This window comes from Acanthisitta chloris, unplaced genomic scaffold, assembly GCF_000695815.1.
Source record: "Acanthisitta chloris isolate BGI_N310 unplaced genomic scaffold, ASM69581v1 scaffold1394, whole genome shotgun sequence".
NCBI classification, from domain to species: Eukaryota; Metazoa; Chordata; class Aves; order Passeriformes; family Acanthisittidae; genus Acanthisitta; species Acanthisitta chloris.
Genome location: NW_008670762.1, coordinates 75,134 through 97,783, shown reverse-complemented (window position 1 = coordinate 97,783; position 22,650 = coordinate 75,134). Strand labels below are relative to the sequence as shown.

The 22,650-nt window shown below is 38.9% G+C and overlaps 1 protein-coding gene across 1 annotated transcript in view; it reads right to left on the bottom strand.

Annotated features, from left to right (window-relative positions):
- Positions 1 to 5,681: 5,681 nt before the first annotated feature.
- The window catches only part of GREB1 (growth regulation by estrogen in breast cancer 1), a 51,501-nt gene continuing 34,532 nt past the window's right edge, over positions 5,682 to 22,650 (bottom strand). Inside the window, exons 21-31 of the mRNA XM_009073775.1 lie at positions 20,729 to 20,831; positions 19,507 to 19,665; positions 17,792 to 17,934; positions 16,869 to 17,030; positions 15,585 to 15,789; positions 14,599 to 14,773; positions 13,463 to 13,681; positions 10,826 to 10,961; positions 10,057 to 10,257; positions 7,709 to 7,847; positions 5,682 to 5,963 (exon numbers count right to left, since the gene is read on the bottom strand). Coding sequence (XP_009072023.1) covers positions 5,800 to 5,963; positions 7,709 to 7,847; positions 10,057 to 10,257; positions 10,826 to 10,961; positions 13,463 to 13,681; positions 14,599 to 14,773; positions 15,585 to 15,789; positions 16,869 to 17,030; positions 17,792 to 17,934; positions 19,507 to 19,665; positions 20,729 to 20,831 — 1,806 coding nt within the window. The 3' untranslated portion in view covers positions 5,682 to 5,799. The remainder of the gene's footprint in view (positions 5,964 to 7,708; positions 7,848 to 10,056; positions 10,258 to 10,825; positions 10,962 to 13,462; positions 13,682 to 14,598; positions 14,774 to 15,584; positions 15,790 to 16,868; positions 17,031 to 17,791; positions 17,935 to 19,506; positions 19,666 to 20,728; positions 20,832 to 22,650) is intronic.

The following is a 22,650-nucleotide window of genomic DNA, read 5'->3' as shown; positions in this document are numbered from 1 at the left end:
CTGGTCTGCTAAGACACGGAGGGTTTGATCAATTCCCCCAGTGTGAATTAAGACCCAAATGAGGTCAAATATCCTTAGTAAGTGAGATTTTATTATTGGTCACACAAGGTGGGGGTGGGGGAGGAAAGAAGGGTAATAGGAGAAACTGGAAAGGAGGAAGTAAGCAAGATTCAAGATGCAGAAGCAGGAACAGTCACCAACATGGATCCAGCAGTGTTCTGATGATTTGTAGTCATCTTTTCTTGGGTGGTGGGTACACTGGACACTAGTCCTTTTTAATGGGACTCTGCCAGGGTGCCAACTGGTCAGCTCCCCTTGAGTTGCTGGGTCACCACATAGCAATTCCCAGAGAAGGCACCTCATAAGTGTACTGGGAAAGTTGTCATTCAGGTGTGGCCAGAGGGGCCAGAGCTTTACAGTAGACAGTGGAGTCTCATTATCTCAGCAGCTGTAGAGTTTCAGTGGAATTTTGGTGGACAACGGCACCCCATTATCTCAGCCAGAGATTCCCACAGCCAGAGATATCCTGTGGTTCAGCAAGCTTTGAGGCAAACAACCAGGCTTTTGCCACACAACAAGCCATCAAAGCCAGGCAATGTCGAAACAAACATTTCTTAAAGGTCTCTTACATATGTTCAGGGGTTTAGTGCATAATCAACACATCAATCATGTAACAAATGTGGAGAAATTTCCTCCTGTTTATATTACTGTGTAAATCTAAATTTAAAAATTCAGATTTTTTGAGGATTTCAATCAAAACCACATGACATATGAAACAGCTTTATGAAGTTTTTCTTAAAATCATGGCAGTTGACTTCCAATGCCTTTTTCTCACTGCACAGAAGTCTCACTGTTATATCCAACACCTCATCATCCCTTTGCCAAATAGCGTGTCAGCAATGGGTAATGCCATCATTTGGACTACTGCCCAAAACTCCCGGACTTGTATTCTCCACAATCACCAATGGTTATTTTGAGAGCTGTCAAAACAAGACTGGAAATGTTGTAAAAGCATTTGCAAACTACCAGAACCACTAAGTATTTCCTTAAGTGAAGACTGGAGCAGAGATAAAGGACAGAAGACAGACAACACACAGAGGATGTATGGGACTAGTTCTACTTTTCATTGAAGAGGAAGTAGAAAAAAAAGAAAGAATATGTATTTTATTTCATGTCAGTATATCCACTCTATTTCAGTGACAGCAAGACTGGTTACTTAAGGGTTGGGGATGATGTGGGAACAGAGGACTCTGTGCAAGAGTGGAAAGGCAGAATGGCAGCTGTGTGTTGTGCAGTGTGGTGAGAGGCTGTACCATAGAGTTGTGGGTGCTGTCTGCAATGGGCAAGCAATGCATGGCAGAGGGATGCAAGCACAAGTTGATCTTTACAATGATTGCAATGCTTTACCACCCTGAGAAACAGCTCTGGAACAGTCTGCTACAGCACCTGTGGCAGTGGCTGGGAATGAACCCCAGGAAGGAGTGATGTCTTGCAATCTTCACCAAGCCCCACAGCTGGTCCAGCCCAGCAGCCCATGGCAGATGGCTGGGATCTGTTGAGTTGGATGCTCATACCATTCACATGAATTCCAACTGCCATGGAAGTCCATTTTCTTTCACACTGTATACAGTCCCTGCCCAGGGTCCTTGTACCCCTGCAAACACTTCCTACTGCACCCAGCTTCTTCCATGCTGCTGCCTCCATTCATAGCCCCCACTTCACTTGCTCTCCATTTTCTGCCCTGTAAAGCTCTCCCCTGACCCTTTTTTTGGGTTGGTTGCCTATTGCTTGTACCTCTTTCTTTCTGTCTGAGAGACATTTCAGCATTTAAAAAGCAGCCTCCTCTCAAGCAATATTTAGCAACTGCTTTTAGATGCAGAGTGGGAGCTAAGATCTGTACATTCTCTATCACCACAATGGAAGGCACTTGCTAGGGAGAGATGAAATCCCTTACATCCTCTAGTGTTCAGATCATCTATAATGCCCAGATGATTAGAAACCAGACATTAGTGCATAAGTTATTGTGAAGAGTGCTTTGACAGAGAAGAGAGATTGGTAAGAAGGAAAATAATGTCACCTTCCCAGTAACCTTCTCTATATTTGGATACTGTCTTTTGCAGAAGCTGAGTCATGCACTACTTCACTCTGACACACAATACAGAACATGCTAACAATACTATCTGCAGGTGATAAAAGTGGATGACAATCAGCAAGCATGAAAGATACTAGAGGAGGAGGTAGAGGCTATAAAAAGTCTATAAAAGCATGCAGGCAATGTCTATTAGTTTGTTTGCTACTACATTATCAAGTCCATCCATGTGGTGGAGAGCTCTACTTTCTTGCTGCATCCAAAACCAGAAAGGAAATGCTTAAAAGATTGTGTACGTGATGGGCATGGGCCAAGTTTTTTTGCAAAGGTCACTGGGACTGAAAGCCAGTAATTCCTTCCCACAAAAGGGAAGACAAGAGAAGTGTGGAACTAGGACCTGGGTTCCCAGGCCTACACATGCACCTGTGGTAAACAACTACAGCACCAGGAGTTGCAGCACAGAATGCTACAGATTTGCCTTTATTTATCACTATTGTTTATCTGTATTCATCTATCTCTTCAGAGTCCCAGTTGGACACAATCCCTATATTGTCCCTCTCCATGAAAACTTACACTCTGGGGGGGCTTGGCTTGTAAACTAAGTCACAGATGAAAAAACTTTTGGATGGAGCTCTAGAGAGTGGCTCTCCCTAACTCATCCACCATTACATTTTTGTCATCCTGTGAAAAAAATGCTGTGGTTTTCTACCATGTGGGTACATAGTTGGCTGTATGATGGGAACTACCTGCATTTTTGTCACACAGTAAGTGCATATCTGGTATTATAACAGGCTGAGCTCCATCAGACCATGGCCTGTGCATGCAAGGTTCACCATACACAACTGCTTATGTATATATTCCATGATGGAGAATGATTGTGCTTGGTCACGCAATAGGCCAGGCCCTGAAACTCCTATCCTGTAGAGAGGATACAGTATGTAGGTAATTCACGGAGCAAAAGGTTAATGATGAAACAACACTCAAGAGTATGTTGGTTTCAGTTGACTAACAGCTGTATTTTGTCATAATTTTGATGACTTTCTGGCAAAAGAAAATGTTAAGAAAGGATGTGACTTAATTTTATTTGTTTTTTATTATATACTTGTCCTTTTTTGGCTGAGATAGAGTTAATTTCTTCTCAGTAGCTAGTATAGTGCTGTGTTTTGGTTTCAGAATGAGAATAATGTTGACAATGTACTGATGGTTTGGTTCCTAGGTTGTGCTTATCCTAAATCAAGGACTTTTTGTTCTTTTATATCTCATGCTCTGCCAGTGAGAAGGTACCCAAAAGAAACCAGGAGGGAGCATAGCCAGAACAGGAGATCTGAACTGGCCAAAGGGATATTCCACACCACAGAATGTCATGCCCAGTATATAAACTGGGGGGGGTTACCAGGAAGGGGTGGTGGTTCTGGGTCCAGCATCAGTCAGCGTGTGGTGAGCAGTTGTATTGCCCATCACTAGTTCAGTATAGCTTTGCTTTCCCTCTCCTCTTCCATTATTATTATTAATAATAATATTAATCATCATCATCATTTACCATGAGTATTATACATTACTTTCAGTTATCTTTGCTTTCCCTCTCCTCTTCCATTATTATTATTAATAATAATATTAATCATCATCATCATTTACCATGAGTATTATACATTACTTTGTTTTCAGTTATTAAACTGTTCTTATCTCAACCTGCAAGCTACTTCTGATTCTCCTCCCCGTTCCACTGAGGTGGAGGCAGGGGCAAAGTGGGACTAAGAGAGAGATAAGGGAGGGAGGGAGTGGTTGCATGATGCTTAGCTGCTGGATGGGGTTAAACCATGACAATACTTTAGGCCTTTTTCAGTTTCTTGGAGAAAATGGGTGTCTAAAGACTTGCAAAGCAAATCCAGGTCTAAACTTCATGAAAAGTTAACAGATACTTGGTATAAGTTGCTTGAATATTTGGTTACAGGAAAGGAGATTTCAACCCACTGTCTTTAGTTCTTCCAAAACCTCTTATACCTCTGAGGCTGTGTTATGTTGTAGGCCATTATGCAGTACTGTATTTTCTCTTGATCACTTCTGGTCATTTCTTAGTTATATTGACTCCTTTCAGCCAACTGTTTTTCCTTTGCTTTTTCCTCACTACAAAAGTGTACTTGTTGGTCCTGTACCTCATGAAGACAGACATCCATGCAGCATGAACTTTATTTATAAAGAATGGATTAGACATAAATGTCACACTTTAAAAAAGTTTAAATTAACTAAACAACTGGTGGAAACTGAACAGGTAATACTATTTACATAGGAAAATTCTCACATTCCTTCCCAAAACTTAAAGTGAATTCTCACTCTGAAACACGGACAATGAAATATAGAAACATACTGACTGCTAGCAGTTACCTTGTAGGTAGCAATCCATGTCTCTCAAACTTACTGAACTTATATTTCCTCTGCAAATGAACCTAAATTAGCTCTTTGGCATAATCATATTGATGTCTGCATTCCAAGGCCAGTACTGTAACAGATTTAACCACCTAATAGCATTTCATCAGTATAAAATCAATGATCCTCCCACTGTTGTATCCAGCAAGAAAGGCTTGCCCAATTATTAGATGTTCTTTGACAACATCTGTACTCATTCTTCCTACACCTCGACAGAGTGAAGTTAACACTGTCTCTATAAAGACGAACACGAAGTTTGCAACTCGGTATTTCCAAAAAGCTACACAAAGACAGTGACCACTGATTCACATTTAGAATGCATGAAATATCACAATGCCTGGTGCCATTCTAGAACATGTTTTTAGGTTTCCACCTGAATTCCTCAGTGATGTAGTCTTCATTTTCTCACTCTTTTGAAGCACCTTGGCAAGAAAATATCCCCAGAAAGTGTATTGGGAGTGTTTTAGAACTGTCTCATCTGCTTTCCTGAGTGCACTGGGCCCAGCTTGAAGTCTGCAGTCAATTCAACAATTCAGTCAGAAACCACCAGTGTTCTAGACCTAATAAGCATTTTATAGATCAGTCTCACTGTTTGATCTCTTCAGTTGATATCAGTTTCAGGTTTAAATGTTCAGATCTCATTTTAGATTCTACTTTCTTAACTCTCTTCCTTATGCTAATAAAACCAGACATATAATTATGCTTCTATTCCAAGAGTCCTTCATGGTAAAACCATCCAGTGTGGTACCTATTCCAAAAATTAAGGCTCCAGCTGAGTTCCTACTATTAAAGAAATATAGTTTACAAATCTTCATATAAAAAGCCTACCTGGATCAATCAGTAGCAGAGTACTACAAAACTGTAACAACTCCTGTCGCCTGGTGCCCACTGTTAGATAAATAAGACTTGTAAAACAAAATCTGCTTCTAAATTTACATTTCCTATTTCTGGATTGTACAAAAGGTTTCCTAAAACTTTCCCTTCTGATCTTGAATGTGGTCTTTTTGTCACAGAAGTGCACTCATCGACCTCTCTTCTGATCTGATTTCCACCATGTGGACTAGTAAGTTTCTGTCTCTCTCTCAGGAATTAGGAATGACTTCCATCAGACAATTAATTTGTCAATTTTTGGAAATATGATCTTAAATTGTCTGATTAGATATCATTCTAATAAACAATGGAAAACAGTCCTGTTTCTGTTCAGAAAACAGAGCCTCTCAGAAGAAATTTCATGACATGGTGGCAATTAGTCTCTTGTATCATTCAGGAAACTTGTCTCTATTCAATTAAATATGTCGCCCAGTCAGGAAGAAAAGTGGTCTGTCCTCTTTTGCATTGGCAGTCTGGAATTCATCTCGCAGTCGGAACTGCCATTCGTCTTCCAGTTCTAGCCGGACAACAGTCTGGCGAAGAGAATTGCGATCTTGGCAAATCACACATAGGGTGGCACCTAAGCAAACAGTTAAAAAGAAACTCATGTAAGTATTCCTTTCCCCAGCTCCCATCACCCTTTGGCATGTAGAGCTCCACCACTTTCACATCAGGAATTACAAATGGGCTTGGGAGAAATTTAAGCCACTCATGTAGGACTGAGGAGAGCTATGTTCAGCTCCCTATTTGTCAGGATCTTCTTGTGTAACTTGAGGTACCCAGTATTCTGCTAGAAAAAGAAACTCATGTAAGTATTCCTTTCCCCAGCTCCCATCACCCTTTGGCATGTAGAGCTCCACCACTTTCACATCAGGAATTACAAATGGGCTTGGGAGAAATTTAAGCCACTCATGTAGGACTGAGGAGAGCTATGTTCAGCTCCCTATTTGTCAGGATCTTCTTGTGTAACTTGAGGTACCCAGTATTCTGCTAGTAATAAGGACTAATTCCCTACTCTTTAGGGTAAGAACTGTCCGGTCTAAGGAGGTCTAAGGAGCAAACAAGACAAAGTTCTACATCTGTTCTTGTTCTAACCCTTCTGATCTTTACCTTTGTTGAGTGAAATCCTCACTCAGCAAAATGCACAAGTCCATCACTTTGATAGCTGACCGAGCTCTTTGGGCTTTGCTGACCAAAAATGGTTTAAACATGTCCTTTAAAGTAATTACAAACTTCAGTGTTTTCTGGATTGGAAAGCTAATGTGCTGGCAGAATGGCAAAGCAAAAATTATCATATTTTAGTAATCAATATCAACTGTCCTGACTGGCATGCTGATACCATTTTAGCTTGCATGCATGGCTTCCTGGCTTCTCAGAAAAGTGCTCAATTAAGAGGAAATAATTACCTCGCCAGCACTGAGTAATCTGAATGACAGACAGTAAGTGGAAATGCCCAAGATAAGAAAAAAAACTGTGAATATAATAAAAAGAAACAAGACAGAGAGTCATGCGGTGTTTAGTGCTCATGTGGCAGGTTAGAAAATCAAGTAGACTGACAAGGGATATGAAGAAATCCCAAAGCAAATCCACTTTGTGCTACATGCTATAAAAATTGCTTGGTTTATGCAAAATGAGACTGACTGATAGCCTCTGTATTAACTGCAACAAAGAACACAGTGGTTCATAACAACTGTGCCTGTTTCAAGAAGGCACTGACAACCCTGTTTTTCTTCCAGTGACAGTTATAGTTGTGAGTGAAACAAACCCCCAGAGCACTAAATGCCTAAGATAATTTCAGAACAATCCAAAAGGAGCTTTCAATGTGACTGCCTGCAATACAAATGGAAGTTATTTATCTCCACTGCTATCCACTGTCATAAGGGTTACATGGAGAAACTGGTTATTAGGAATAACTGTTAAATGAGCCAGCTTCTATTTCCAAGGATAGTAAATAGATTTTGATGGAGTTTGTCCATTACTCATTTTCTATCAAAAATTAGAAACCCTACAAGAACACAATAGAATTTTCATGCGTAAGTCCTAAATACTCAGTTTTCAAACATAGAGTTGTGCATGTACAGTAGGCATAATGATAAGGATCCAAATTTCTCTGCACTTAGAAATCTGCAGAGCTGTTATATACCAGTTTACTGCATTACAGAAGCAGCATGATCAAGTATCAAAGTTGGGTGGGATATATAAAGACAAATATGAATACATGTCTATACATATATATGCATATATATTTTCATAGAAAATACATTTTCCCCAGATTCCCAGAGCCCATGTAATCTAATTCTTTGTAATAAAATTATTTCAGCTCACCTTTTAGAAAATGAAACTTCTTCAAAAAGCTAGCTACAACAAAGGAGTCACAGAGGTACAGCAGGAGACCACTGAACGTCAAACCAGAGGAACTGATATTCAGAGAATGAGGGCGAGAACTCACGTAGCAAACTGCAATCTGATTGAGAGAGAGTGAAAAAAACCCCAAAACATTTTCAAGCTTCTATATAAAGGTGACTTGATATCAAATTTTCAGTATTTGCACCTGATCCAAATTCAGATTTGCTTTCCAACTCCAAATATCATGAGCTTTATAGTTCCTTCCAAAATATCCCTCTACTTAATAAAAAATATATATAAAGCACTATTCATAACTATGTGTTAGTTGTTACTATTCATTACTATTATTATCATTGTACTGGTTTTGGCTGCAGGGGGTGTTAACTTTCTTCACAGTGGTTAGTATGGGTCTATGTTTTGGATTTGTGCTGAACATAGGGTTGATAATATGGATACATTTTTGTTATTGCTGAGCAGAGCTTAGACAGAGTCAAGGCCTTTTCTGCTTTCTGTACTGACATGCTAGAAAGGAAGTTGAGGGTGCATAGGAGGTTGGGAGGAGACACAGGTGACCCAAACTGACCAAAGGGATATTCCATACCACATGACATCATGTCCAGTATATAATGTGGGAGGACGAAGGAGGAAGGGGAGACATTTGGAGTGAAAACATTTGTCTTCCCAAGTAACCGTTACGTGTGATGGGTCCATGCTCTCCTGGAGATGGCTGAACACCTCCTGCCCGTGGGAAGCAGTGAATTAATTCCTAGTTTTGATTTGCTTGTGTGTGGAGCTTTTGCTTTCCCTATTAAACTGTCTTTATCACTGAGCATGAGTTTTCTAGCTTTTACCCTTCTGATTCTCTCCCCCATCCTGCTGATGAGGGAGTGAGTGAGGGGCTGTGTGATGTTTGGTGACTGGCTGGGACTAAACCACAATGATCCTGAGGTTCAGATGTGACAGAGTTTGAAAGCTGCAGTAACAATAGCTCCCCACAACCACAATGCTGTGACATGCCCAGCACAGTTTATTCATAGGTAAGTGTAGTAACTGTGCAGTCAGACATGAACAGAACCCTTAGAAATTCCAAATTTCATTTACATTATGATAGGATTACTCAAGTCAGTAGAGCTGTGCATAAGACCAATGTGCAAAGTTTTCTCTTGTCTAGTTTGTTTTTATGGCTACTCCCCAAATCCACTAGGGACCAGGAATATTAGTAGCGCTCCTTTGGGACTTATGAATCTAAATCAAGGAATCTTCCATACAAGGCTTTGTTTCCAAAGTGCCACTGTACTTAGTTGGGTCAGATCCTCATCTGGCATAAATCAGCATGATTCAGTGGAGGAATGTCGAACCACAGCACCCGAAACTCTGTCCTAGGATGCCTTTTCCATATTCCTTCAATCCTATTGTATCATATTCCAGCTCAGGTAACAATTACAGAACCAAATTGAACTCATTTATTTCATGTGCCAAATGGGTTAGAGCTGAAAAGATACAATAGATGAAGATAGTAAGAGTACAACACCCTCCCACAGAGTTTGTTTTTCCAAACATGGTGGAAATAGAGGCCTGTAAGATTTCAGCCAGAAAGGAAATTAAAAGATATAGTTCAGAATGTTCTGGGAGCAGCATATATGGGAAGGTCATTACACAGATACTTTGGTAAAGGAGTTCAGTAAACCCAGCAAAACTGAATTTCATTTAGTATCCAAGTCAGGTGAAAAGTCAGGTGAATTTCTTCCTCCTGAACACCACCACCGTAGTACTGTGCTTCTATCCATCTACATTTGAGCTGAAGTGTAACCTTGGCTTTAGATTCAAACTCATCAGTGAGCCAACAGCTCCTGAGATCTAATGTCAGCCTCTCCCATTCTGACTGGTTTTTTGGCATTTACTTCTCTGTTTCAGATTATCAGTCAAAAATGAACTAAAACATTTGTATTTTTGAAGTGCTTTCTAAGGGTTAGATAGTATTTGTAAAACACTCTTGTGGAAGAACTTTGCTGTAGGAAGAGCCAAATAATAGCAGATTCAGAAAACACTTCTTAAAGAAAAATGTACTCCATGTTAATTCAGAATCTAATCTAATTCACAGACTATATTAGTATTTAGGACAATTCTGGGATTGTTCTTTATGTTCATTAGTTGAATTCTCTGACAATCTCTATGGGACTAAGAATTTGATTTTGACATTACAGGAGGGACCTAACACCTGATCCTTTGAAGGCTGTGTAGCTATTATTAAGGAATGCACCAACAAACCCACCCAAAACATAGCCCATACATTTCTAGAGCTGCTTGTGAAATATCTTGCTCAATACCTGTGGTCCTAAGTTAAGGTAACAGTCCACAGATAGCACTGGATGCCTATAATTCTTCAGTGAGAGCGGGAAGAAGCGATGGCTGTGATACTGGAGATACTTTTCAAGGAGCAACTGTGCAGGTGCTGCTAGGAAGGTGTGCTTGCTGTCAGGAGCACAAATGTACTGCGCAGGGGAGATTGAAACTGAAGTGTCAGATACCTATGAGGAAAAAATATTTCTGGTACAGATCAATCTTGATCAATGAAGTTGTACTTCTCTGAATTTTGGTTTGTATAAAACATATGTCTGCCCTACAAATCTAAGATTTACATAAGAAGCAAAGTCATTCAGCCAAAAATATCTGCTAGCAAAAAAGTTTCACAGTTTCATAGAATTATGTTTGCATTTATAATTTTAAGGTTTCTTCTTTGAAGCATTCCTACACATGAAGTCACACGAAGATGAGCAATTCAATAGCTGTACAGAAAAAACATATAGTGAATGGTTACTGGGTTCATAAAAAAAGCACTTGAGATATTTTTCAAAGTTTTAAATGGAAAATATTAATTTATCATTACATTATTATTGCTTAATTATCAAAAGTATTATTTATTAAAATAATATTGTGGATTTCAGTAACATATAATTTTTAAAAGCCCCACATGGCAGACAAACCCTATTACTGGCAACAGGTGATGCACCAAAATACCTCAAGTTTCCTGGTTAAAAGGTACAAAAAAGGAAAACAGCATTTGAACTACAATGAAACAGAGGTCTCAGTTCCCACCTTAGACTTAATGTGGAAGGATCGTTGTCCTCCTACTGCAATTTGCTTTTTCATGACATTGAAGTGATTGAACCGACAGATGAGAAGGCCAGCACTGTGGACACGCAAGTTGAAGTCAACATCATCACACGTAAATCTGGAAAGGACAAAATGAGAGCTGGTCAGAGGAATGTTTCTCATCACACACTGACAAATACAAGCACTCAGGGTCTTTGACTGGCACCATAGAAAGGACAGGTGTCAAACATACTGACCCTCCACCAATGCCTATCAGTCAGTGAAAGAGGCTTCAGCTTTGTAATAATAAACTAAGCTAGCATGAGTTCAAGAGGATCAGAATGAGGGAGGGAAGTACTTAGGGAGGGAAAGGACCAGAAACATAAAGTGGAAAGGCAGAAAATTGCCAGGGAAAAGACCTTGGAGTTAAAATATTTTCTTTGCCTTTTACTACAATAGTACAGTCATACAAAATAGCTACATATGTTACTACCCCAAACAAGGTCAAGCAAAAGAATTCCTTTGACTTCCAAAGAAATGGATCACACTGTACATTTGATTTGTCAAATGCACACAAGCATTTGATTACACATTTCCCCTCAGAATATGAATATCCAGTAATTTTTATATTGTTCTTCTACAGAAATAATGTCATTTAATGTTAGAGACAAAACTATTTGAAGACAAGGAGTCTTTTTTTTAATGCAAGAGAACTGCTGAGACATAGGAATAAATTAAGCAGAATGAGGCCAAACATCACTGAGCTAAATTTGACCTATTTCAAAAAATATGATAGAATGGAATAAAGGTAAACTCCTAAAGCTGACTAAATTCAAATACTCTATCCTTTAGAAAATTCAGACTCACTTCTCCATTTTGAATGTATTTATTACAAAGGGAACAGGATGATTTGCAGAACTACTGGATTGGCATCAAGGGCTTGAATTTAAGACAGCTGAGCAATTAATGCAACAGTTGCCATCAGAGAAAGACATGGTGTTTAATGTTAGGCTTTACAGATTTGTCTTTGATCTTCGCAATATTTACATTGTTACTTGGGATCCCTGACTGTCAGTGTCTCCTTGTTTAAAAATGTACCTTTTTCCTTGTCAGCCAAGGCTCGGAATGTCAGACAATACTTGAGACTCAAAGCACCCACACAGAGGATTACCATGAGCCATGTGTGTTTTAAAGACATGGTGTGATCTTGCATTCCTGACATTTTAACACTGCTGTCTGTACTCATATCATTTTGCTTTACTGTCACTGTCTCCATTAGTCCTTCATAAGGTAATACAGTTAGGCAGCCTGGGAGCACAGCTCTGTACTAGGAGCTGTATGGGAGCGAGTTCAAAATGCTCTTGTAAGGTGTCAGGCTGGTGACAATAGAAATATAGATCACCTGTTTATCCACAGAATAATGAAAGGAGAATGCTTCCATGCAGTTATGAGTAAACTCAGACTTCAAAAGATATCTTCCTGAGTTATAAGAGTTCTTCTGAGAAGCACAGAGACTGATGTTCAGTTTCCTAAGTTTAGGTGTGCAGAGCCATTTTAGATTACCTGGAGTACCCCATCTAGCCTACAGAAAACCACATGTAGCTTTCATATCATACTTGCCAGCCCTAGATGGACATCTTGCATATTCTGAGGTGCCTAAAGACCAGCTTCAGACAAGTGAATCCCACCTTTAGTGATATATACTTCATTCTGTTGTAATAAATGCTTGTCCCTCAGAAATGGGGCTAAACCCACAGTTTATTTCACACAGATCAGTGAATTCTGTGAGATGATGTATCTACCAAATACAGTTCTGGTAACTGTGCATGACAAAATTGAAATTTGATTAAAATTTGATATGTGGCACAAAAAATGAAAAAGTGAGATTTCTGAGACAGCTGAATGTGATAAACAATCACCAGTGTCAACAAGATTTATTTATTCTTTTCTTCTGATTGTCCTGATGAGCACACATGTAGTATGCTCCAGGGTTGTGCTACTCACGTAAAAAGCCCAGCTATATATATCAGAACAAGACTTGGTTATGCGCCATTAATCCATGCCTTGTCTCCTTGTCTCCTTTGGAAGGGAGTGCAGGTAAGTGTGCAGGAGGGGAACTACAGAATTTACCAAAAGGCCACTTGGTAAATTCTGCAGGAGCTACAGAATTTACCAAAAGGCCACTTGGAGTAAACCAATACTGCAGGGCACACTGCTCAGTGTGTTTACCCTGTAATTCAAATATGACCGTTTCATTTGGAACTATGGAAATTAATGTCTTTTTCCAACAGCTGGCAACTTGGGAAGGATTTAAATCACCAGTAAGCAAAAAAAATCTGCCTGCATTTCATTCACAACCTCTACAGAATTTACCAAAAGGCCACTTGGAGTAAACCAATACTGCAGGGCACACTGCTCAGTGTGTTTACCCTGTAATTCAAATATGACCGTTTCATTTGGAACTATGGAAATTAATGTCTTTTTCCAACAGCTGGCAACTTGGGAAGGATTTAAATCACCAGTAAGCAAAAAAAATCTGCCTGCATTTCATTCACAACCTCCCTAAAAAACCAAGAGCTTTAGTAAAACTTCCTATATTTGGTTCACCATCTCTGTTGAAGGTGCTACTGATTTACTTACCTGTTCTGATTGTACTGGACATTCTGTGTCAGATCCACATTCAGCATAATGAAGTCATGCACATGACAGCAGGAGAATGGTTCCTTCATCTCAGCACTGTTTGTTTTACTGGACCATTTCCTCATCCCAATCAAGGCATAATGAGTGACATTGGGAGTTGCTTCAATATGTTGCAGAATTTGCTTCAAGGAAACATTTCTTTCAGTCCACGTATAGTCACTACAATAATTATGAAAATGTGTTAGTTTTAAGTATATAGAGAACATTCAGAATCTCATTCAGCTGAAGAGCAATACCTATCAGGTGAAAGTTGTTAAGAATAACAGGTAGGTAACTCCAGTGCTGCCTTAATTTACTACATTTTTTTTTCTCTCATTCTAGTAGAAACTTAAAATTAACTGGTACTTATGTAGTGGGGATTGGTATGACAGATCTGAAACTTAGGTCTAGATCTTTCAACATATTCACTCAGATATCTAAACTTTTAAAGTTACCCAGATAATATTCCAAATGACTCAGGGGGAGGCTGCTGATTTTGTGCCATAATTTAAGCATAAAGTATTAAGATCCTTCCAGCCCACTCCTAGAGTCCATAAATCTCAATTTTCACTGAGTTTCATTCTCTCCGAAAGTTTACTGTAAATCCTGCATAGCACCGTTGTGGGAATAGATAAAAATACCTAGTCCAAAAAGTGTTCTAAAATAATGAAAACAAAAATACTAGTTTGAGCATCTCACTAAAGGAGCCACACAGACTGGGACTGACAAAATAGCCAATCAGTTGCACAATTTGCACAGAATTGTCTTAACTTCCTTAGAAAAATCTGGTGAAAAATGTGTATGTGAATGTCTATGCTTGCCCCGCGTATCAGGAATTGTTTACAGAGGCTGAAATCTGCACTTCAAGTAACTCTAGCTTGAACCAGTGTCAAGCAATACAGAAATGGCTGCAGGGCATGTAAATCCTCAGGGGACAGGAATGAAAAACAGGCACTCCACTGTGTGCTGTGCAAAGGTGAGTATCTAGGAAAGTACTCTCCTTAGGCAAATATAATTCTCTGTTTGTACAGGGTAGAAGTTGTAGTATATCAAACATAATTTCAAAATTATATGCAGTGAAAGGTTAAAAGATTTACCTTTTCCTGTCTCCTGAACAGTCAACCTCTACTGCATTCCACATAACACAGGAGTCATCTGAAATGACAATGAAAGGCCAAATATCCTGGGGTTTTATCCCCAGCTCCTCCTGCCGATTTCGTTCAAGCTCCAGGTTATGATAAGACAACTCTTTTATCAGGAAGTGTGCAGCACCTGCAACCAGTGACATAAACCATCATATTAAACGTAGGGGCAGAAATGGTTTGCTTTTAACCCAGAAGCCTTTTTGAAGTGAGTATTTTTGCAAAGGTATGAATCACTCTTCAGGTTTTAACATCTTAACGCTCCCCAGAGCCAACTTAACTTTGTCACTTCCCAAGCAATTGACATACAGAAACACATTGGGAAGCATACAAAATGAAGTCTGACTTTTATGGTAAAGATTTGCTATTGTATTAAGGGTTTAGTCACTAATTCTTTTAATCTGACAGATATTTGGTCCACGAGCATCTCTTAGTGCAAACCACGAGACATGCCGAATGACCAAATGAATGACATGGGAAATTTTCCCTGATGATCTGCTCTGAATGTTTGTCACTCCTGTGGTATATAAGTTGTTCCAGCAGCGCAAGCAAAAGGCTGAATATCTCACAGATGTTGTATCAGCAGAACCTACCTAAGGAATGTCCCTAATCAGTGCATCACTGCCCATGCAAATCGTACATAACATTTCCATGAGGAAATAGAGTTGGTAACTCCATTAGAGTTAACACCCTCAGCTCCTTCTAAAGTCAATAAAAGAAATTAAGTATTTCTAGGGTTCAATTAATCGAATTTGTTTGAGGTGACCTGGATTAAGTGAACTGCATCTTCATCTGTGATACACTGTCTTCAAAGGGAAGCCAGATCACCAGATCAGACATGCTAGCTACAAGTTTTGTGTCTACATTTCACTGTTAGGTAACAACACCTCAAGAGCCAAAGTCCTGTGTCTGCATTTCTGAGAACTTTTTGTTATACTTACCAACTCCTGCACTGTTGAAAATGCTTGGAAGAACAAGCATAATGTGATTGGGCCAATACTTCTTATATATGGCCATTTCATATTCCTTGACAACTAAAACATGCAGATGACTGGCTCCATCCATTGCATGATATAAATTGAAAAGTCCATGTTCATGGCGACCAGTGGTGGGAGTGAAAGTGGGGCTTTTAATGTAATCTTCACTCTGTAAGTAAACAGAAGTGTGAGTTTCTGTATTAAGCTGGAGAGCAAAGAGAAAGAGAACCAGATTCTTCAGGAGAATAAATTAGAGTTGCTGACACTGGACAAACTGACACATTTTAAATTACCTTACTAGGAAAATAAACAACTTTTATAGAAGTTGGGATAAAGAGAACTCTATCACTTAGCTTATTCGACTGGTGAGAGTATGGTGGAGTGGACAGGACTCCTAACCTTGACATGCCAAGTGCTCAGGGACCGTGAGGCTAGACCTGGACAACAGTTTAGGTCCATACGACAAAAGACAGTAAGAAACATCTTACACCAAAACTACAGTACAACACTTCTGACTGGCCAGCTCCCAAGTTTGAATGCATTGAAACTCACTCAGTATTTCCACCTTGATAGTACAGTGAAAGCTCTGTTTCTACAGATGTCCAGGACTGTTCCAGTCTTGGCAAGTTTTTTGCAGCCTGGTTCCTACTAAGGTCGTTAAGGACCCAGAATGAAAGCATGCCTCTTTACAGAGGCTCTCTAAAGCCCTCACAATTAAGCACTCCAGATTTAAAACTGCCAAAGCGCAAAATGGTGGAGTTGATCCATTGGAGTTCAAGAATGGAGATTTAAAGTGGATTGAGAAAAATATTTTCGGGTGGCTATATTTATATCCCACAGCATTTTTCAATCTTGCAGCAATTATGCAGAATAAGACAGGATATTCCACTGTCCTTCTCTACAGAAAATAATTGCTTCTTTTTAGTAATGGTATGATAACTGAAATAATGTTCATTTTTGAAACCATTCTCACTTTAACATCTTATATCCACAACCAAAGACCTTTAGTCAAAGGTAAGAGTGTTTATATCAAAGGATCAACCTTGATAATGAGCAGAAGAAACAGCTTATTGGTGTCTCAACAGTTTTGCTTCTTGTGTCCCTTTCTGGGAGAAAATACAGTACATTATTATCGTCATTATCTCTTGACAGCAGGAGTAGAAGTATTGAGAATATGACTTCACCAAATTTCAAAAATTGGTGGTGTCTCTCTCCCATATATGGCCATAAATATAATTATCCATCTACCTTATCTGTGACTAGTGGTAGCCTCATGCTTTCTAGTTGTCTTCCTGGTTGACTAAAGACAAAATGATGCTCCTTGGATTTTGGAATGATAAAATGCAGCTGGATCTCTTCTCCCAGCATAGAATAGGAAAAGGCAAATGCATGCAGAGTGGACTCATAAAGCTGAGGACAGAAAAACCAAATTGGATTATTCCAGTTAGAGGCAAACTACAAGGTCTCAGTGTAGTTTATATGTATTTATAACATTACTAAACAGATTACAATCACTTACTCTATGGCATTAGATTTTACTTCATTAATCATAGGTGTTAAGCAATATCCCCTAGGCTAGAACATACACCACAAACCCCCCAAACATATTAAAGTGTTCCCTCTTTTTAAACCATTGCTTCAGCTTTGTCTTGCAGATGGTACCAATATTTACAGGCCACCCTTGGCTTTCAGAAATAGACACATAAAAGCCAGTATTTACATTGCTGATACCTTCTTCCTCACATTTCGATAGAAAGGAAATTAGATGGCTATTCTGAGTAATAACAGGTTGTATACCACATATAGACTACTCTATGCTGCTACTCCTGTATCAGAAGTAGCACCTGTTGCAGTTGCTCAGGTGAAAATGTAAGCAAGTCCCAGTGGGAAAAGTTTACTGGGAAAGTAGTTTTAACTGGTAGTATCCATGCAGATTACAGCACTGAATAAACTAGTGTAAATAAGGCAAAGATCAGTTCTCTGATGTCCCCAAACCTGCAGTCTAGTTAAGGCAGGCAAACCTCAAGACATACCAAAATCTGTAAATCAGCTGTTTTCAACACACACATATAACTTCTAAGACAATTTAAATACAGTAAATGCACACGAACTGTGTTTGGGATGTGTCTGCTTTGGTTTCTGATCTGCAGGGTAGCACTTGGAAATCTTACCTGGTACCTGGGGTTGAAACCCATATACTGATGACACTGTTCACAGTGATGGTAGGTGTTATATGCTGCATACTTGGACAGTCTCATCCTAGTTGTTTGACGGCACGTATACATATCCTCCTGTCTCCTGCTCAGTGATCTGTCTATTAAAAAAAGAAACAAGTGTAACATGTATCCAGGACTAGAATGTATTCCCTTGTGACAAACCTTTTCTGTCACTGTAATCAGCTTCTAGGAAAAATGTCAATATTAAGCACATACAAAACAATCTATGAATTCATTCTGAGCATAGTATGCTTTATAAATTCTTACGTACAGCAAAGGGAACTATGAAGAAATACCTGCAAGTGCATGATTATAATTCTGTAGATTCCACATAACACTGAGGTGTAAGCAAAGCCAGATAATTAAAATTGCCATTGTTGCTGTTGCTATTATCAGCTGAATGCTCACAAAAGTAAGAAATAGTAAAAAAGAGCCTTATGACATTATTCCATCCCAAGTTCAAGGGGCATGATTGTTGAACTATATGAGGTTCCTGCTTCTGAGGTTCCTTCCTGGAGGTTCCACTTCTCCAGCCTGTCAAGGTTTTTCTGAACAGCAGTGTTACCCTCCTGCATATTGACTGCTCCTCCAACTCAGCATCATCCATGAACTTGCTCACATTGCATTCTGTCCCTTTGACCAGGTTATTAATGGCAGTCTTAAACAGCATTTGCCTCACTATCAGTCTCTGAGTATAGCCATGTGTACCCAGTCAGATTGGTGCCACTCATCATATTTTGAGTTCAGCGGTCCAGCTAATTTCCCACTCACTTTACAATCCACCTACCCAAACCATCTCTGTCCAGTTTTGGCTGTATAGATATCACAGAAGACAGTGACAAAAACCTTGCTGAAGTCAAGATAAAACCAGTGCTCAATAACGCCAGTCATCTCATCATAAAATGCAGTCATGTTCAGTAATCACAATTTGCCTATGATGGATGCATTCTAGCTGCTCCAAAACACTTTCCTTCACAGGTCTGGATATTGCTTACAGGAGATTTTGTTCCATAATTGTTTTGAGGACTGAGGGTAGGCTGAGTAGGCTGTAATTGCTTCAGTCCTTCTTCTGCCCTGTAGAGAAAGGGCATGGCATTTTCCTTTTATCCAACTATCAGGAACTTCTGCTAATTGCTGTTACCTTTAAAAAATGATAGTAGCCTCACAACGATGCTGGCCATCTCCCTCAGCATGCTTGGATACGTCCTACCCACTCCCATGGGGTTGTGTATGTCCAGCTGGCTAATTCAGAGGATTAATTCATACCTCAATAGTCTAGGAATCTAGATCTGGACATATGCATCTCATGCTTTCCAAACCTAAACCAAACCCTAAAAAATAAACCTAGAAACACTTACAAGTACATAAATAACTTCACCCACACAAGTCACTTCATTGCTACAGAGCAGGACAATGCTACTATATAAACCCATTAAAATACACAAACTTATTGTGGAATTAGAGCTTTTTTAATAAAGAACTACCCATATAAAACTCCAGAAAATATTTATAAGGCTCATACTCTGGTACTTCATCTGGCAAACCTGAAATTTTTTTTCACAATTACTTAGTCAAGTGCAATTCTGACAGTTTAACTCTGCTTAAAAGTTTAACAGGATTCTCACAAATAAACACATATGTGTACCAATCTAGATTTTTCAAATTCTAACCTTCATTGTTTAGAGTCTGAAGCTTTGAACAAATCAGACTTGCATCTTCGTATTTCGGGTCATGGATAGTGTAGTCGAAAGGCATCTTCTTAAACATCTCCAAATCTGGCCATGTATCTCCAGGCTGATAGTAGTATTGATCAGATTCTTCTTTTATGTCTGTGATATTATTGAAAAATAAGGATTTTTAATTACAATTTTTAAAGCTCTTTATATTGCTGTAGATGTTTTTGCTATGCCTATTATTCCTGTTTAATTTTTTCTTTCATCATTCTGATGAAGCAATATTATTATGCATCAAGAGGTGCACCTTTGCACAAATGTGCCTCAATGCAACTCTGCCTTCTAAAAATTATCTTCATGTACTGGGTCTAAGTTTTTCTTAACTCCTGCAAAAAATACAAAGCATTTTTGCATAGACCTCTCTGCTAGCAGACTGGTCACTTTTTCCACAGGTTTTCCAGCCTTAGGGGATGGCTGCCTCTTTCTCAAGCATAGCTCACTCTGGAGAAAGACACCTGGGTACTGCCCCAAAAAGCTCTCAGGGACAGGAGCTGAAGTCCCACAGTAAAATGACTGAACAGCTTCCAGTCAGGGTCTGATGGAGGCAGCTAGCAGGCAGGTAGCATCCACCTGAGATTCTGCACAGCTGGCTGTGGGCATACTTTTAGTGCAGAATTACATATAGCCCATAAAATATCACCCATATTTTTCTATGCAATCTAGGCCTTAGCTACAGAAATATGTCTGGAAACACAGGGAAGTAATATGCTGTAAGTAAAGAATGTTTGGACTAAAATTAGCTATTAGAGAGCAAAAACTCTTTTCTTCCCTCATGTAGTCTTATGTACTTACAAAATATGATATTGCTACTCATGGTAAAAATCTACCAAAATTTCACTGATTCTTTTTACAGTTTTACCACAAAAGTTCATTTCAATTCTAAACTCAAAAACAATCAGTAAATATCATTTAATATACATAAATTCTTTTGATCTCATCCTAAGAGAAAGAGGCATGTTGTTTTCTTAGTGAGAGGAAGACTAATTTCTAAATTATTCTTAAGTATCAGTTGAAGACCACAGAAAAAATTTTCTTACAGTATTTCAATAATGTAAAGTAATTGCAAAGGTGAACAGCACAGAATATACAGACAACCACTTTTCAATTTAGCATAAAAATTTTCTATTGTCTCCAGAATATCTTTATATTAGGAACTTACTAATGTTGATTTCTTCCTCATCATAAACATCCACTTCTGTCAGTCTAATCAGCATTCGGGACAAAATACTGAGGAACTGCAGATAGGCACCTGTTTTCCCTATCTGTAAATTAGAAAATACAAAAGTAAACTTTCATTTTTCAACATGTTAGATTTCCACATATCTGGAAATTGCAGCTGCAGTGAAACTGAATATTAATATTCAGCACTTGCATATCCGGAAATTTATATATGACTTGGCTTAATGCTCAACAGTTTTGTTCTCTCTATGCAGGACCCTAGTTTGGAAAATACATTTTATATCACAGGTCTAATTACAGGCCCAGAGACAAGAGTTTTCTCCTCTGATATTATAGTTTCTACATAGGCAATGAATGTTTAAAAATCCATACAAGCTCATAAAATATTAAGAAAAACCTCCTCAAATTACAAGATCAGTAAAGAATTACCCCAACCCTTTTATTTTTGCATGACTTACCAGTACACTGACTGCTACTGAAGCACATTGACTATCCTGACAAGTAAGGTGGCACAAATCTCTGGGAGAACCTGTGCAGGCCACTTCCACTCCTGAAGGACATGGCATGTGCAACAATGTGTTGTTCCACCTCTTGTATTAAAAACACATGATTTCCCTTCCACTCTTTTAAAATTGTATTTTGAAACTCCATTTTAAAATTAACTTAAGATTGTAACCTTTTCCTTTTTTTACCCCACCAACACACTATATAAATTTTTTCTTCATTACACCAAATATTATTGCTGGAAGGTATAAGACACAGCCACTGATTTACTCAATGGATTGATCTGTGTCTTCCACATGAAATCTGGTGATAGTAACATCAAGTAAATGAGGCCACGTCTAAGCAGGCAGCTTTATAAACCAGCACACTTGAACAGGAAGCAGTACACAATGGGTTTCAATGAAGAAAAGAGACCAGCAAGCCCATGTCCCTCTCACACGAGGATGAACACACTGTGATTGTCTCTGTGTGTGTGTAGTTCAGCCTCAGCACAGCACTGATGTCCAGTTGATGACTTAAGACTAAAGTCACAGCAGTACAGGGGAGGGTAGCATAGATCACTTACATAGATCTGCTGCAACTATTTGATTTCATGATGTGGCATCAGATTTTGGACAAAGCCTATATTACTACAAAAACCCAGCTTCACTTCCATTACTGCTAGGACGTGTCAGAAGGACAGGGTGTTATATGACTTAACAGGCTATTAAACTTACTATTCCCCACATATGTAAAGTGAAATTTTCATTTTCTTTCAACTTTTGAGAAAGAGATGCTTTGAAGCTGAAGCAAGAGATCAAACATTTGTTGTGGTCAAAGCTCCGTACCTGTTCTTAATAAATGAGTCTGCATTTTAAACAGTTGCTTGCAAAGAGTGGATAAGTGTACTATTATTCCTGTTGAGGGCCAAATGTCAGCACACGACTCTGTTATCCAGGAGTAGCACAGAAAAAAAAAGTGACTTTGAATAGAGGAAATGATAGCATCAACTATAGTCAGCCCATGGACCAGATGTTTCCAACTCCCAGTTTGAGTGTTTATTTAAAATCCAATGAGACTAATAGGAATTTTTCTTCTGACCCTGGAACAAGGTTCCAAACTTGGCTGCAATGGCTACTGACTGGTGAGCTAAAACAAAAGCATCTTATCTTCCCACATCCAAGACTAATGAAGAAAATACTTCGTTTGTTTTCTCTTACACCTGAGACTACCTCTATATTCCCTTATGAAGATTCTTTTAAAGCACCTCCAATCAGCATTTCATTAAACACAGGGTGGCCTGACAGATTAACATTTCCCTGATTTCAAACAAATGAGAGATCATTTGCCAAAAGTACACAACCTATTCCCTGGATATCATGTACCTATGTAAAAATTAATTTCTAATCTGTTTGAAAT